At 38.4% G+C, this 16,610-nt stretch overlaps 2 protein-coding genes across 2 annotated transcripts in view; both read right to left on the bottom strand.

Annotated features, from left to right (window-relative positions):
* Positions 1 to 679: 679 nt before the first annotated feature.
* LOC115667294 (uncharacterized) lies at positions 680 to 1,721 on the bottom strand. Its single transcript, XM_030588892.2, has 2 exons — positions 1,231 to 1,721; positions 680 to 1,143 (listed from the first exon to the last, which is right to left on the bottom strand). Exons 1-2 carry the CDS (start codon positions 1,358 to 1,360, stop codon positions 680 to 682), a joined length of 594 nt encoding a protein of 197 aa, XP_030444752.1. The 5' UTR covers positions 1,361 to 1,721.
* A 561-nt stretch (positions 1,722 to 2,282) lies between these two features.
* The window catches only part of LOC115666161 (uncharacterized), a 102,658-nt gene continuing 88,330 nt past the window's right edge, over positions 2,283 to 16,610 (bottom strand). Inside the window, exons 3-4 of the mRNA XM_056316056.1 lie at positions 2,979 to 3,312; positions 2,283 to 2,889 (exon numbers count right to left, since the gene is read on the bottom strand). Coding sequence (XP_056172031.1) covers positions 2,320 to 2,889; positions 2,979 to 3,302 — 894 coding nt within the window. The 5' untranslated portion in view covers positions 3,303 to 3,312 and the 3' untranslated portion in view covers positions 2,283 to 2,319. The remainder of the gene's footprint in view (positions 2,890 to 2,978; positions 3,313 to 16,610) is intronic.

Below are 16,610 nucleotides of genomic sequence, written 5' to 3' on the forward strand. Positions count from 1 at the left end.
TTTTGAGGTGCCCAAATGGTATTTTTGATTTTTTGCATTTTTAATTTTTATTTCGTCACCTATAAAAACATTAAATTTCACTCAAAGTGGGTGGCCAAGTATTTTAAGCAATTCGAGAAGTTTTGAAATTTTTTATTTTTTTTAATTTTTTTCGACAGCTAAAAAATTAAAATTTCGCTCAAAGTGGGTACCATGGTATTCAAAGCCATTCATGAAGTTTTGAAATTTTTGATTTTTTAATTTTTTGGGGAATCTCAAAAAAATTAAATTTCTCTCGAAATAGGTGGCCACAAGTATTCTAAGCCATTCCGTGAAGTTTTGAAATTTTTAATTTTTTTAATTATTTCGACACCTAAAAAAAATTAATTTTACGTTAAATTCGTAACGTTACGTATGCCCGCACACAAATTCCAGTCAAATTAATGCAAATGGCCAAGCACTGGAAAGGGTCTTCAACATTCAACCACCATCGTTCTCGATATTTGCTCTCAATATTTGTGAGTATGCATCGTTCCTCATAATATCCCAAATGCTTATGGAGAAAAGTAAACCAAGCACATCACATTACAAGAGCCAATATAGGAGATCCCAAAATACCACATCACATTACAAGAGCCAACATAAAAAATCCTCAAATACAAAATAAAGAAATTACATTAGAAAAGTCGGAAACACTTTTTCATGGAATCTCCGCCATATTATTATCAATTGCCAATTGATTGGCAATTCTTTTCTTAAGCATGTTGATCTCGATATCCTCCTCAGTCGATGTATCGTCAATAACCTCATCTTGTGCATTTCCAAACGGATACTCTGAATCACCATATTGAGAAAAGTTCTTATCCATCTTGTCTTGATCACGGATGTAATTATGAATAGCACAACATGCAATTACAATACATGACTGCTTTTGAATTGAAAATGAAGGCATGTGTCTCAAAATGAAAAAGCGATTCTTTAACACCGCAAATGATCTCTCAATAACATTCCTTAGTGAAGAATGCCTATGGTTGAATAATTCTCTTGCTGTTGTTGCCTGCCTCACTCTACCCCTAAAATCATTAATATGATACCGTTCCCCTTTGAAAGGAGTCAAAAATCCCGGAGCTGCAGCATAACCAGAATCTACCACGTAGTATTTGCCTAGCAAAAGGTATTCATATATTGATCATGATTCGCAAATGCAATACAATTATACAGAAAATTATCCCATGAAAAACAAGCAAATACCTGGTGGAGGTCGAGGAAATTGTAAGCGATGTGTCTCGAGTGCTGCCGAGAGCACCCGACAATCGTTGGCAGAGCCTTCCCAACCAGCATACACAAATGTAAATTTCATATCAAATGAACAAACACACATCACATTTTGAGTGGTAATTCCTTTCCTGCCTCTAAATGGGATCTGTTTCGACACTGGTACAGAAGCATGAATGTGAGTGCCATCAATAGCGCCTATGCAGCCCTGTCATTTCAGCAAAGACTAGCATTATACAAGATTATCAATAAAATGTAAATGACGGTGTAAGGGAATGTATGCAAATCCTACCTTGAAGTAAGGATTATATTTAGGATTGATAAGAATTTCTTCTGGGACAACATCAAATGAAGGTGGTACGATAATTTCTCTTGCCAAATTCAGAACTGCTTGCAACACTTTAGCAAAGTACTTGCTGATAGTTTGTCCCGAATGTTGGAATCTCTCACATAAATCTCTATTCGAGTTCTTGTGAGAAATCATAGATAAAAATATCCCAACTTGTTCGTCTAACCTAATATATCGACTATCTGCCAACCAACCCCTCGCCTTCATTAAATCACAAAGGTTGAGAAAAACATGCCTCTCCATTCGAAAAGTTTCATATATCCTATCTGAATGTCCAAAAAGAATCTCTCTTATCCATTCAGTCCCTGACAATTTACTGTCCCTAATAGGTTCTCTCGTATGCATAGACATGTTCACCGAAACAGTACACATCCATGCTTTCAGTATATTAAGTTCAAAATCATCGAAGACCTGTTCAATTGGTTCAACTGATGCTATTGGACCATTATTGCTGCTACTTTCAACCCCCTCCATATTACCTATGCCCTCGCACGAAGAACACAAACACAACAAATAAGTCAGGAATCAACAGTAGTCACAACGTCATCATAGTTCCATAATTAACAATAGCCACGTCATCATAGTTGCATAATTAAAAACAAACCAAAGACATCATAGTTCCATAAATAAAAACAAACCAAAGTATCTCAAGGACACAAGTCATTAAGTAAAAATAAAGCAAACATGAAAAAGTCATCGTAGTTCTCAACATCTATTCAAAGAGATTCAAGAAGACCGCGTCTCCTTTCAGGTAAAGATAGGACGAAACCCTCTCTCCAGTTGGCACTAAGGCATGCTTGGTTCATAGCTTTGTTGTAAAGATTTTGCTCTAAGTCAAGCATGTCATTTAAGATGGCAACCACGGCTCCCATGGAGTAGGGGTTCTCGGGTGGGGGGACATGTGAGGTGATGGAGCCACTTGTTGATTGACTCGCCTTGGACTTGATCATATCTTGAATGGCTTTGCAGGTGCCAGCAATATCATATGTGCTACTCTTTCTCCTCCTCTTGGAATTTGGAGTCCTATCCAACTTGTGATTCTCACGAACTTGCGTGGCACTCACGTCAGGTGTGAAGACTCCATCACTAAGTTCGTTTGGATCACCTACCAAAGCACCACCACCATTGTCACCACCACTACCATCGTCTTCCCCCTCCGACACCACCAAGTATTCTGCATTTCCTACTGCGTAATCCCCAGTAGCATATGTATCGCCAAACACGATACACAGATCGGGATATTGAGGAAACCCATCCTTTCGGAATTTAGCCCATTCGATGTTATCCTGCAATTTAAAAAATAGTGACATACGTCAGCAACATAATCGAAACACACATCCACAATAAGAACAAAATGACCCAAGTAAACTGATACCTTGATGTGATCATCCCATACACTTGGATCCTCCACAATAACCGTTTTGTTAACATGATCCCATCCAAATCCAGATTGTGAAAGAAGCTTCTTATAACTCCCATACTGTCTCCTCAATTTGTTTGTCCTGTTCTTCAACTGAACTACAGTAAACTGGAGTGTTGTTTGTTTATTGAACTCGGTAACTATGTTATTCCATCCTACTTTGTTGTAGGTAGTAGTGGTGCGATTTCCTCTTTTTACCTCTTCAACCATTAAGCTTACAAGCAAATTGGTTAAAGGCTCAGTCCACTTTGCCACAAATGTCTCTTTTTGAGATGCCATTTACCCTTAACTGGTTGAACATCAAATGAAGCACATCATATGGTGTACCAATTCAAATGCAGAAAAGTATAAGAGAGAAAATGGCATAGTACTAGTCATCAATCATATTTCAGCATTCTTGAAATTCAATAAGGTTCACATGCCATAAGAACAGCACCATATGCAAGTTACAGCGGCAAATAGAGTTCTGCAATGGCAGCTAGTAATAACTTTTGCACATAAAGCCAACTTTTTCTTCTTGTTTATATTTTCTATAAGATAAGTAAAACGGAATTCACCGGTAAAAGACTTGGATGTCCTTGTAAACAACGAAGCATAGACAGCAAGTTGCTACTAGTGCAGCAACTACAACAAAGGGGATAAACAGCAAAACCGACTGTTGAAAATCACACCAAATTTCAAATAGACTTCACTTGCAGCAGTGAGAGCGACCAGAACTCTAGTTCGCAACAGCAATTGCAAAAAATAAAATCCTGAAACTAAAACTACATGATCACCTAGGAGATAACACTACAGCCAATGATTTTTATCCAGGAAAACAAAAGGAGGATTACGTTTGTTGCTCTCTGTGGTTTTGAAGCTTAAGATCACATTGCTGTTCGAAAGTGCAAAAGGAGTTTTCACATTTTTACATTGTCTCAAACTCATCACACAAGCGAAACAAGTAAACTGAATATACAATCTGCATAATCAGCAATTTCATCAAGTTAAATTGGTTTACAGTTAAGTGGCAACAGCCAATCAAACTAACTAATACACCATCAAATCCCAACCAGTTGAAGACATGCTCAGGGCATCCAATGTGGACAAAGTTCCAAATATAGAGTGATTATAGCTCGTTCAGGTTTTTAGCAGTGGGTTTAAACATAGCATACTAATCGATCACCTGACTTTTTTGAAGGTGCAACTAAAGGAATCAACATAAGCATATAGCTCGGTCTAGGTGATTTTCCATCATCCCCTAAAAAAAAAATTGGTCTAGGTGATTTTCTTGCGTAGGAACACAAATAGTTCGGGCTTTTTGATCACCATCAGTAAGTTCTATTCAAGTGAAATTCGAACTTGATGCTTGTAGCATCAGCTTTATCTGATATCCACTGAAGTAAGAGAAGACCGATGTCACAAAGTTCGCTTCGATCGCCTTGACTTGCGAACGCCCAACAGATCATGTTACACTCTAAAATCCCACGACAGCAATTCAATCAACTGAAAAAACAGGGGACACATACAAAGCAATCACGACAAACATCGGCCCCGAATCAAACACTAAAAACAACCGAATTTTTCCCAAACCGACCGAGGAAAGCAACGGACGCCGAGACTCCCGGGAGGAGGGTGATCTCTTTCACGATCTTTCTTCCCCGGGAGATATGAAGGCCCATGCGCGCGAGCAAAACCCACCACGTAAAAAAACCGGCGACTTTTCGAGACATCAACCTCGTTCGCACGCACCCATTCCGAAATTAAACGAACAAAAAAAGGGAAAAAACCTCCATGGAAATGGTGAAATGCGGCGGTCGACCTCGCCGTCGCCCGGATCTGGGCGATGGCGAGGTCGACTCGGCCATATGCGAGGCCGCTCGGTGGGGAGGCGGCGGCTCTCGCCATGGCGGCGGTCGACCTCGCCGTCGCCCGGATGCGGGCCATGGCGAGGTCGACCGCCCTGCACTGGGCGGCCGGCGGCTCGCCATGGCCGGTGGTCCACCTCGCCGTCGCCCGGATGCGGGCCACGGCGAGGTCGACCCGCCGGCCATGGCGAGGCCGGAGCCGACCCTCCCGATCACGGCGACTTCCAAATCCAGAAAAGAGAGAGATGAGAGGAGATGCAGGGCAGGATCGGAGCTTACGTGGAGCAGGAGCGAGCGAGCGAGCGGCCCTGGCTTCCTCTCGGTCGGAGCGAGCGAACGAGTGGCCTGGCTTCCTCTCGACGGCGACGGAGAGAGTACAGAGAGAGACGGGCAGATCAGAGAGAGAGAGATGAGAGGAGACGAGAGACAGATGTTTTGAAGAGAATGAGTTCCTCAGAAATGGTTCTGAGTTTTGTTCAAGAAACAAAAAACCAACTTTTTTTAGGTTCTGATTTTTGGTTTCAGAACCGGTTCTGGGACAAAACTTGTCCCGGAAATAGAAAAATAAAATTACGTTACCAAACGGGTTTCTGGTCCAAAACTGATTCCGGGAACAAAAAACCGGTTCTGGACAGAACCAGAATGGTTACCATGCGCGCCCTAAGCACATCCGCTAGGAATCTCCTAACTATACCAGCATTAGAGAGAATTTTTTGGGTCGTCTCTAGTAATATTCTACTCATCAACTCTGCAACTTGTTGTGGTTCACTGGCACTAGTGCGGTGTTTCGCTGAGCATTCCTTCATGCAGAATTCGTTTAATAACCTCGAGCAAAACTCCATGCTATTGTTAGTCTGCACCTACTTGATCATCTTACTAATCTCCTTTTCCATCAAAGCTTTTAACTGTATGATCCTAACAACAACATCAAAATTGTGCCTTAGCACAAACACTCAAGTCTTCCTCAAGTAGTCGTCCACAACAGTTAGCATAAATTTAGCACTCTTCCTTGAAGAAAAACGTCACAACCTGCGTACATCCATGGTTTCTTTAACAGTCATACTGAACTGCACTTTCCGTCGTCGATCTAAGTTACAACTCCTCAATATATTCAGTTTGTTAGCAACATAACCACATAGCAAATTCCCTTCACTTAAAATCTTCAGGCTTCTCTAGCTAAAGTGCCCCAAACTCATATACCATAATTTAGACTCTCGAATGGATGCCTCCGACGTCTCCACGATGAATTCTGTCACTATTTCACCTTGAAACTCACACATGTCACTATGCTTAATTCCGCTCATTATCACTAAGGTACCTCGAACAACCTGCGAAATTCCACTTTCTGAAATATACCGATACCCAGCTGAAATCCAAGACACTCAAGGAAATCAGATTTCTCTTCAACTTTAGAACATGCCTCACTCTAGCCAATGTCCTCAGGATGCCATCATGCATTCCGATTTTGATATCACTAACACCCACAACATCACACTTAGCAATGTTTCTCAACTGTGCTTTACTACTATCCATGCATTGATACGTAGTAAGCCAGTTCCTATTAGGTGTAGCGTGAAAAGAACAACCAGAATTCATAATTCATTCGCCAAACGACGAATCATTAGTGACAAACAAAACAAAATCAGCACTATCCGAATTACTATCAGATACATCTATAACATCATCTGTAGACTTAACTCTAATTCCCTTACCCTTGTTGTTTTTTAGCTTAAAGTAATCCCTTCTAAGATGCCCCTTTTTGCCACAACTCTAATAGATAGCACTACCAGTCCTAGACTGATTTTATATTTTCATGTTTATACTATTTCTGCTAACACGAGTATCAGTTCTTCCTCTTCTTTCATCTACTAAAGCAGCATATACAAGTTCACCGGATTCTCTTATATGGATATCCTCACTCAGAATCGAATCTTGAACCCCATTAAACGTCAAACTTGTTGACCCAGAGGAATTACTAAAACAGTGACAACAATATTCCAACTATCAAGCAATTAGGATAATAGAATCAAAGCACGTATCTCATCTTCAAAATCAGTCTCAAGTGAACTCAATTGACTAACGATCCCATTGAATTCATTAATATGATCAGTAACTAATGCACCTTTGCCTAATTTTAAGTTAAACAAATGTCGCATCAAATAAACTTTGGAGAGGATTTCTTGTACATGTTCGACAAGGCTTTCATCAAACTCGCAATGGTCGTCTCTTTCACGATGTTAAATGCAACGTTACGAACAAACGTTATCCGAATAACACCCAAATCTCGTCTATCTAGCAATTCCCAATTAGCTTGCTTCATCATTTCTGTCTTCTCCTTAAATAGGGACAAGTACAATTTCATCTTATACAAATAATCCTCAATTTGCATATTCCAAAAATCAAAATTCTTCCCATTAAATCTATCGATTTCACTTTTTCTTCTTCAATTGCTATCGATTTTTTTCAACTCAATCAAGACTAGCTTTGATACCAATTGTTGGTAGAAGTAAGCAATCAAACAATAAAATATATAGAATAAGAAAATAAATCGGACACAAGATTTACTTGATTTGATCATAGTGACTTACGTCCACGGAAAGAGCAGTACGAAATTTCACTATAGATCAAGTGATATAATAGAAGTTACAACTACACTCAAGTCACTCAAACACTCTAAGTATTTTCCAAATCCTCAATTACACACAAAAAATCACGTAGTGTTTACCCCTACAAATCCTCACAAAATCTCTCAATCTCACGAAAGAATTAAACGTAAATCTTATCACAAAATTTAATCGACTTTGATACTGAAACTTCTTGGTGTAATTGCACGAACGAAAACCAACGAAAATAAACCCCTGCCAAGCACTCGCTTGAGAACGGTGCTTTAAGATTTTTTTCACTCACATCAACCATGGCATGCACACTTGAGGCAAAAGAACAGCTCACATTTATACGTGGGGTCCACGGTCAAACTTTCCTCTTGAAGTGGAGTCCAACTCCAACTCGGAAAGAAAAGGCTGAGAATAAAAGTCCACCTTCCTTGTTGGCTCCTTTGCTTTCTCTGACCCAATCAGCAAACCCACGCTTTTCATTAAAGTCCATAATTTCCTATTTTTTTTCTTTTATTCTTTGGCCAACTTTAACGTGAAAATAGAAGGAAATCCCTGTACAACTAATATTCGGTTTTCAAATTTTACGTACCGTATAATTTAATTTGGGTGAGGTTTGCTCAACGGGCTTAAACTCGAGATATATTATAACAATTACCATTTGGAAAGATTGTACTTTTATTCCCTATATTTTCATGTTTTTCCTAATCAAGTATGTACACTTTTGATTTACCTAATGAAGTCCTTTTAATTTCAAAAATTTTCTAATAAAATACCTTCAACAATAAATCTGCCCAAATTCAACTGACAAAATCGTTGGACGACACCAAAGCACGATGCAAGTAAAATGGGGTGAATCCCCACATACACGTGTATGGAAAATTTGAGCTAATGAAGACAACTTTGAAGCATGTCATCTGACGGCTACGTGAGCCGGATTTGTTGTCAAAGGAGACTCAATATTTGGAAAGTTGAATGATTTGATTAGGAAAATTAAAGAAACAATGACTCAATTAAAAAAAGCATGAAAGTAGAGGGACAGAAGATATATTTTTTCTTCTATTATTTTCCCGTTGTCAAAGAACTTCAAACGGTAATACAGAAGTAGTGTCAACACTGACAAGCTCGTTGGGATTCATTAATTACTTCATCCCTCTAATCTATCCAATGCTTAGTGTATAATCTTTTCCTTTCCCACTAGCTATTGATGCTTATCCTGTAATGTTGATCTAAATATAATGTGGGATATATATGGATAAGTGCAAAAACAAGATTCAATGTTTTGAGCGTTTGAAAATTGAGGACTTGTGGTCAATTGATGGCTTAAGATTTTAAAAGAGTCTCAATCAGGTCTTGAGCTTGCCATCAACTTAAATCGGGCATATGAAATTTTTTGTGGTCTTTTTATATCTCAGGTCCTCAATTGACCAAAATAAAATCTTAAATCCTTAATTGACCACAGCCAAAATGTTAAGTCCTATTTTTGCACTTATCTCAAGATATATATGCTTGATATTGAAGGGTCATTGCCCTCATATCAATTTAATATGTCTTTTTATTTGTTATATAAATCCTAGAAAAACAAAAGCAAGGTTCACATAAAATTAGTTGATTTGTGACATAAAATCATGAAATTCTAGATCTTAAGGATTGGCATAAGTTTCTAGATCCTCTACTTTGGATCTACAATTAAAGCCCCTGAGTACTATCCAAAATCAAAATATTTGATTATGCTCGCGTGCGACATAAAGTTGGGACAATCTATGTAAACCAAACATTATACATGTGCATATAGCAATTATTCTTTTGAAGAACCAGCTTATTTAGAATAGGCTATTTGGACCTAATATATTGGCTTTCGTTTAGTTTCAGTTGTGCAATTTATTTAAGAGCCAAATTCATCAATGCCCGGCAATTACACGCATATAAATATATTCGCGTATGAGGTCTTAGGTGAAAGTTTAGTTTCGCTACAATTGACAGAGAGTCTTCTCACTATATTTGCTACCCTACCTTGTGTAAGCAAGTTAAATATTGGCCACTATGTTATTTCAACTCATGCACAAGGAAAGGATTCTGAAAAAGGTAAAAACAAAAGTACAAGGTGAATGACAAATTTCATGAGTCTATACAAAGCTAATATTTGAAAGAGGAAAACACCTACGCTTAAAATTAGGAAAATGAATTTCTGATTTTGAACAAAGAAAGTCATTTTTCCAAACATAATAAGTGTCTTACCAAAAACGCTCCAGAGCTTCTTCGGTTTCGTTCTTCTACACTGACGCTCAACATCTTCATTGAAGGTTCAACTCTTCTTCTTTGAGGCTCAATGGCTTTTGTTCATGGTTCTCTCTCTCATAAAAAGTTTCTTACCACGAATGCTTAGTAGCTTCTTCAAGGTTCACTATTCTTCATCATTGCTCAACATCTTCGTTGATGGTTAAGCTCTTTGGCACTAAATGGCTTTGTTCGGTTCGAGTATCGGTACCTACATTTACAAAGAGAGCGAGCAGCAAAAATCCACTGTAATAAGATAAACGGAGTTACAACGCTCAACATGCTGGAGTGTTTCTCACATCTAGATTATACCCAAAGTCAAAGTGTTTACAAATAAAGAACTCACTTGAATATAAAACTCACAGCAAAAACCCTCGTTTGTTCTAGCTCTTGTCCATGGCCAACCAATGAGCTTTGCTTTCCTTTTCATTCTTTGTGCAGTAGCAAAAATCCACTATAATCGGAGAATTGGAGTTACAACGCTCAACACACTCGAGTGTTTCTCACACCTAGATTATACCCAAACCCAAAATGTCATACGTGGTAGCTGACGAGGCTATCGGTGTTTGCGGGTCAAGCTCATATGGAAATTTTTATGTATGAAAATCTTATCGCCATTTTTTGGTGGAGACCCATGTAAAATTGAGGAAACCCGATCTACCCGACTTGTCTCTACTATTGTTAAGTCAAAATTGCATATTGCAAATTAGAACTTTATATAAGTGATCGGTAGACCTATGAGAACTTGCTAGGTTCTCAGGCTATAGAAAATCTTGCCCTGTGGTGATTATGCCCAAATTGCTGTCATGACTAAGGATTCAGCTAATGGATTATTAAGTTTAAACTTAACTTGGGCTCTCCCAAGCCTTTACTTCGCGACTTGTGGCTCAAGTCCTTAACATCCAAATGATTTTCAATTAGGAGTCACCACTAATCAATTTGCGGTGGGTCGATTAGAAACCCAAATAAAGTATAGGGAGATATACTTTATTATTACTAACCAAATATTATGAATACGGGGACTTAGTTACTCTAGATTACTCTAACGCATTTCGGTACCTTTTCTTTTCATGAAAATGTTTGAGCAGGCAGCTTGGATTAATTTTATTACTATTTCTTAACATGTGAGGTTCGCATGCGGGTACGCAAACCACCAAATTAACACCCAATAATCAAAGCATTAAATAAATTGCAAGATAGGGACAATTATTTACCTCAATGCAATGTAAGTATCCGCAATGTTAGTCAATTCTAATATGATTTCTAATTAATACACAATTTCACTCAATGTATTTTTTTAGGTTTTCTCTTGATTTATATGGAAACTAACCTACATGCAATGACGTGCAAAGTATGACACACAATTAAATAAACCTAACGTGCAAACTATATGACATACGATTAAATGACCTAATTCTAATGACGGGCATATGATGTATTTTTGTATTTTTATTAAATTTGAAATTTAAAATACCTATTATCTAAACATGCAATCTTAAACTAAGGTAAGCTAATTAACCTATCCTAGAGCAATGTTTTTGGTACTTTATTTATAAAATTCGGAATTAAAAATTACCCTAACTAGACTATCAAGACGAGGATAATATATAAATTAAACTAGGAAATAATTTGTTGTAAATCCTAATTTAAATTGGAAAATTATCCCATCTTTCTAGCATATATTCAAAGAAAAATCTAAATTATTCTATCCTATTGAAAGCAAGTTATCTGGATATACTCTAAACATGGAACATTATCTTAAAAAAAAGCAAATCAAACTCTTACTAATCCGTTTTAGATTTTCTTTTAAAGAAACAAATCAAATAAGGGATAACACCAGCATCAATCAATCCTCACGTTCCGCAAGATTTACTTTATCATCTTTAAATCTGGAAATGATATAAACCGGTTATCATACCTATGTAGTTATGGATATTGATGGAAGGCTATTCGTTTAAATTTGGAATCGATATAAAATCAATTACTGTATCCAAATAGTTATAGATAGAATGAAAGACTCTCTGTGCCGCCAAGTATCGCATCTTATAATTAGAGATCGAATTGTCCACGTTTAAGTTAGGAAAGTTTCCTAACTTGGGTTAGTTTTTAAAATCTTGCGGATATGCTTAATTACTCAAATATATAAAAAAATTCCATGGAATATAACAACATCATCCACGTTAGGCATTTAAATATTTAAAACGATATAGGATAATATTCATACCTAATTTGCGAATAACTTCCAAACTCGAACTCGACTCTGGATCGGGATTGCGAATCACAGGATCATCGACGGTGGTGGATCGGCAGTGGCGTTCGCGGTTTGGTGCTCGCAGTGGTGGTAATAAGCCAAGCTAGCTGCGGTGGGGCTCGCGGCAAGGACGACTATGATGATGGTCCTCGGCTAGAAACCTGCAAAACAGAGCTACGACAATGGCAGCAGCTTGTTGGAGGGGCAGCAACACGGCAACAAAAGCTCGTCGGGCATGGCGGCAGGCGTCACGGGTCGACTCGGCCAAGCAGCAGCCCGTTGGCGCCGGGGCATAGATGGCAGGGACAGCGGCAGCAGATCATCGCGGCGATGGAGGGCAGCGAGAGCAGCTCTCGGGGATAGTGCAGGGCATGGGCAAAGCACATCGGGAAGTGGCGGCTTGCGTCGCTTAACGGCAGCAAATATGTCGGAGAAGCAATGGCAGCAAGGCATGACGGCAGGAGGAGCAACACACCCAGCGTTGGAAGCAACTTCGGAAGTCACGAGGCAGCAGCAGGGATCATGGTCGGCTCGGCAGCAGCAGCTACAAGCATCGAGATCTCATGGCCACAGGTCTAGCCATGAGGGAGGTGGCAGTAGCGGAGGCGAAGAGGGGCTCGGCCGTGAGAGGCTCTGCCGGTCTCTCTCTCTCTCTCTCACTTTTTTCTCAGTGTCTCACGTGTTTCACTCGTGTGTATTCTGAATTATGATCACTGACCTTTGGATCAAGAGGCATAATTATGTATTTATAATGTTAACCAAGGTTTATCTCACTATTACGGGCTTAAATTAAGCCCTTTTTCCAATGTGATGGGCTCTAATAACCTAAGGCTAACTTAGAATTAAACTCCAATGGGCTGAATTATAATTAAATTAATTAAGCTTAACTAGGCTCGTTATGCCTTGTAATTTTCGGCCACTATTCTCTAGCCTGGCCGAGTTTTGCTTGATGTGCAAGCCGAATCCGCGCAACTGATTTGAGTTTATTTGCCACTGCCGGTCAAATGCAATATGCAATTAAACAATATTCTTTTAAACTATATGCTATGCAATTTAACAATAATATTTTTGTTTAGGGGTTAAAGACTAATCCTTAATTTTTTATGCTGTTAATTACTAAATGGGACGCAAAAATTTAGGTATCAACAATTGCCTAATCCTCTCCTTCCACGTAGGAAAATAATTATTTCATATGCTTAAATCCTGCTAATCTCCAACATGGCCAATCCCAATCTCTATGATAAGCCAAAATGTGTAGAGACAGGACTCACATGTGTCTCCCCACAACCTCAAATTGAGTGTGCTTGCAGAATTATCATGAAAAGACAATAACAATGAGATAAGAACTTCCCCCTTTTTTCTTACTTTTATGAGAAACGGGACGACTTTCAATTTGTCGGTATCAATAACCCATTAGATCCGGATAAGACATGATGTGGGGTCAATTGTCCACATACGAGATTGTTTATATTTGATGATATGAGGAATTGATTGTTGTGTCTCGCACATAAATATATCATTTGTGATCAGTAAACTAATTCATACTAAATCTCAAGAATAACAAAATGCTGATAAAATGGAAATCATTCGATGTCTAAATAAAATCAGTATATCGCTTTAGGGATTATCAATTATTTTTACCTATGGGCGTAGTTGCTTCCATTATAATAATATTTGAAACGAAGTATATACCCTCGTAGGGTGGCGCCCTCAAGAGGGTCGCTAGCGTTGGTAGCTCTTTACCATCCTTCATGAAGTATAAAAGGAGGGAGGGAGTTGATGTTATGATTTTGGACTTTGACCATGTGTGGTAAATCGTACGTGAGATGAACACGTGTTAAATGGATTAAATCCTGGAAAAAATTGGTGGTAGTGGTGAATGTTCATCACCAAAAAATATTGTAGTAATTCAGAGAGCTCTTTAGACATCAAATTTCCTCTGACCAAAAAAAAAAAAAGACATCAAATTTCCAAATGAAAAAGCTAATGAGTAAAGAAACGAAGAGAAATCCGACGTCAACACTGACAAAGACAACCAAGGTTAAACCTGCAAATACACACAGTTGGACTCAAATGTTGGCTCGTGTAGGTAGGGGTGAGCGGTAACCTGAAATCTAGCCGTTGGAACATGTTCCTCATTTTCTGGAACCTGGAACCTACTCTACATACCATGGACCCTGAAACTTACCCTGTCACAGGTTCCAGGATCGGTTTCAGGATTTACTTAAGTTCCACCTATATTATTAATTAAACGATTGCAGTGAATCATCACTTTTTATGACCACCACTTGCTGTTACAATCCACTGACTATAACTTATATTTAGAAACACGAAGAATATGAAACATTAACAAAGTAAAAGTCTCAGTCATAAAATGAAAATTCAAACTAGTAGTTCCGGATTATACACTTATTATTGGATGCCATAGAATACCGCTGGATCACACGAAAACATAGGTCAAGAAAAATACAAAAACTTGTTTCAGGTTCTAAATCTTACCCGTCGAAACAGGTTTCCCAATTTTTGGAACCTGAAATCTACCCTGTATACCCATGAACTGGACAGAACCAAACACGTTCCCTCCGGTTTCAAGTTCTACCATGGAATCATGCTCACCCCTACATGTAGTCGGACGATTCATTTTTCCCTTTCTTTTTCGGAGACGACCTTCACAGACGAAATCAATTGGAGTGTTGTGTTATAGTTAACTGTATTCGGCGGCTTCGGAGGAGTCAACAACTTGTGAAATTCGACCATCCAATTAGTTAGCACAAAAATAAAAACGACATAAAAATGGCGAAGATTTTTTATAAGGAAAAAACTGAATTTCTTTAGCCCGAAATAAACGTACAAACTCATATTCAACTTTCCAAAAAAAAAATTCATGTTCCGACAACTTTTTAGTTAATACAAAAACCGATAACATTAGGATAATCGTATCACCGCTTGACCTTGCTCTCTGCGCACATACCGTAGATCAGAAAAAGAACTTAAGAAAACTTTACATATTGATGGCTCCATTCTGTAGGCTGCAAATTAAGCAGATTATTATCAACAAAATTTACAAATCAAGAGGATTATTTATTAAAAAACTAAAAAGTATGGGAGCTCATTGAAAAAAGCGCAAGTGAAAATATAGCCAAAATTCCATTTTCCTTCTTCAAATTTTCCCCATTTCCCTCGATATTTTTGACCCCTTGATGACATTTATAGAATGACAAACATTGTCAAGAAGGCATTGTCTAGAACATGGCCTGGCCCATCCTGACATAATTGAGGATGGTTGAAGTCATCGATGTGGTTCACAGAGGTGTTTCTCAGCAGTAGTTGTGTGTTATTTACTTATATGACTCCTCATATAAACTTTACTATTTCTTTGAAAGTATTATGAAAAAGGAAATTATTGGTTTTTTTTTTCTATTTGCCCTTTTACATCCAAAATAATGAATTCGACGGCTCTCGACTTGTCAAGGGATCTCCTAACATCGATTCCACTTGTAAGTGACTATCGCATTATTAATTATTGAGAGAAGAGTTGGGGGGGTTGGCGATGTCTCCTTAAATTACGATATGGTTTAATCTCGGTTATCCATAACTCAAGGTACTGTTGCAGAGAAATATATGATGAACTCAGACATGTGGGATCGGTTGTGGAGTGGTATGACCTAATTTGGACCAGCGGTATTAGCAAACACAATTTTATTGGCTGGCTCATTTGCAGAAACAGACTACCGACGGCAGAAATTGTCGTCCAATGGATGACCTCAATTGATATCCAATGTAACTTCTGTAGGGCCGGTATAGAAGACAGAACACATTTATTCTTCCAGTGTGAGTGGACAGGCAGCTTATGGCGCAGTATCCTTGCACAACAAGGGATTAGGCGTCCTTTGGGAGGATAGAATGAGGAACTTCAATGGATGATTAAGGCAATAAAGGGTAAAGATTTGGCTGCTAGACTCTTTAAGGTATCCTTTCTAGCAACCATTTATGGCATATGGATGGAGCCCAACCGAAAACGATTTCAAAACAAGTCAACTGATATCCATATTATTTTAGCCAACGTGCGTAAAAATGTAAGAGATAGAGTACATTAAACCTTCTCAGACAAATGTTGTATTGGCTACTATGTGGAGACTTCCTACCTCCATCTTCTTGAACTATTAGCACCATTTGTAATGCTAGGGGATACCCCTAAGTTGCGGTACTTCATTCGTTTTATAATACTGACATTTTACACCAAAAGAAGAGTTGGGGGGTTGAATCTATGGAAAATTATATGATTTCCATGTTCTGTAGTAACAAACAAAACTGAGATTTTCATATAATTTAAGAGCGAACTAATTTCTTATAGAGCAAAAATGAATTCCCTTGACAAGCAATTTGATAATTAAAAAACAATAATGAACCTGGAATGCGATATATCGAACTTCATATTTTCATTAACGTTCGAATTATGGTGGAGGATCAGCAAGAGAAGTGGCCCATCATTTCAGTCATCGAGGCCCATTTTAGTGGAGTTAACTTGAGATTGTTTCAATTCGGGTCGGGCCAAGATTTTGCTCGTGAAGTTGCCCAACATTGCTTCGTGCCTTTTGGA

Source organism: Syzygium oleosum, unplaced genomic scaffold (genome assembly GCF_021117445.2).
Source record: "Syzygium oleosum isolate NSW1041296 unplaced genomic scaffold, Sole_v2.1 Sole_v2.11, whole genome shotgun sequence".
Taxonomy (NCBI): domain Eukaryota; kingdom Viridiplantae; phylum Streptophyta; class Magnoliopsida; order Myrtales; family Myrtaceae; genus Syzygium; species Syzygium oleosum.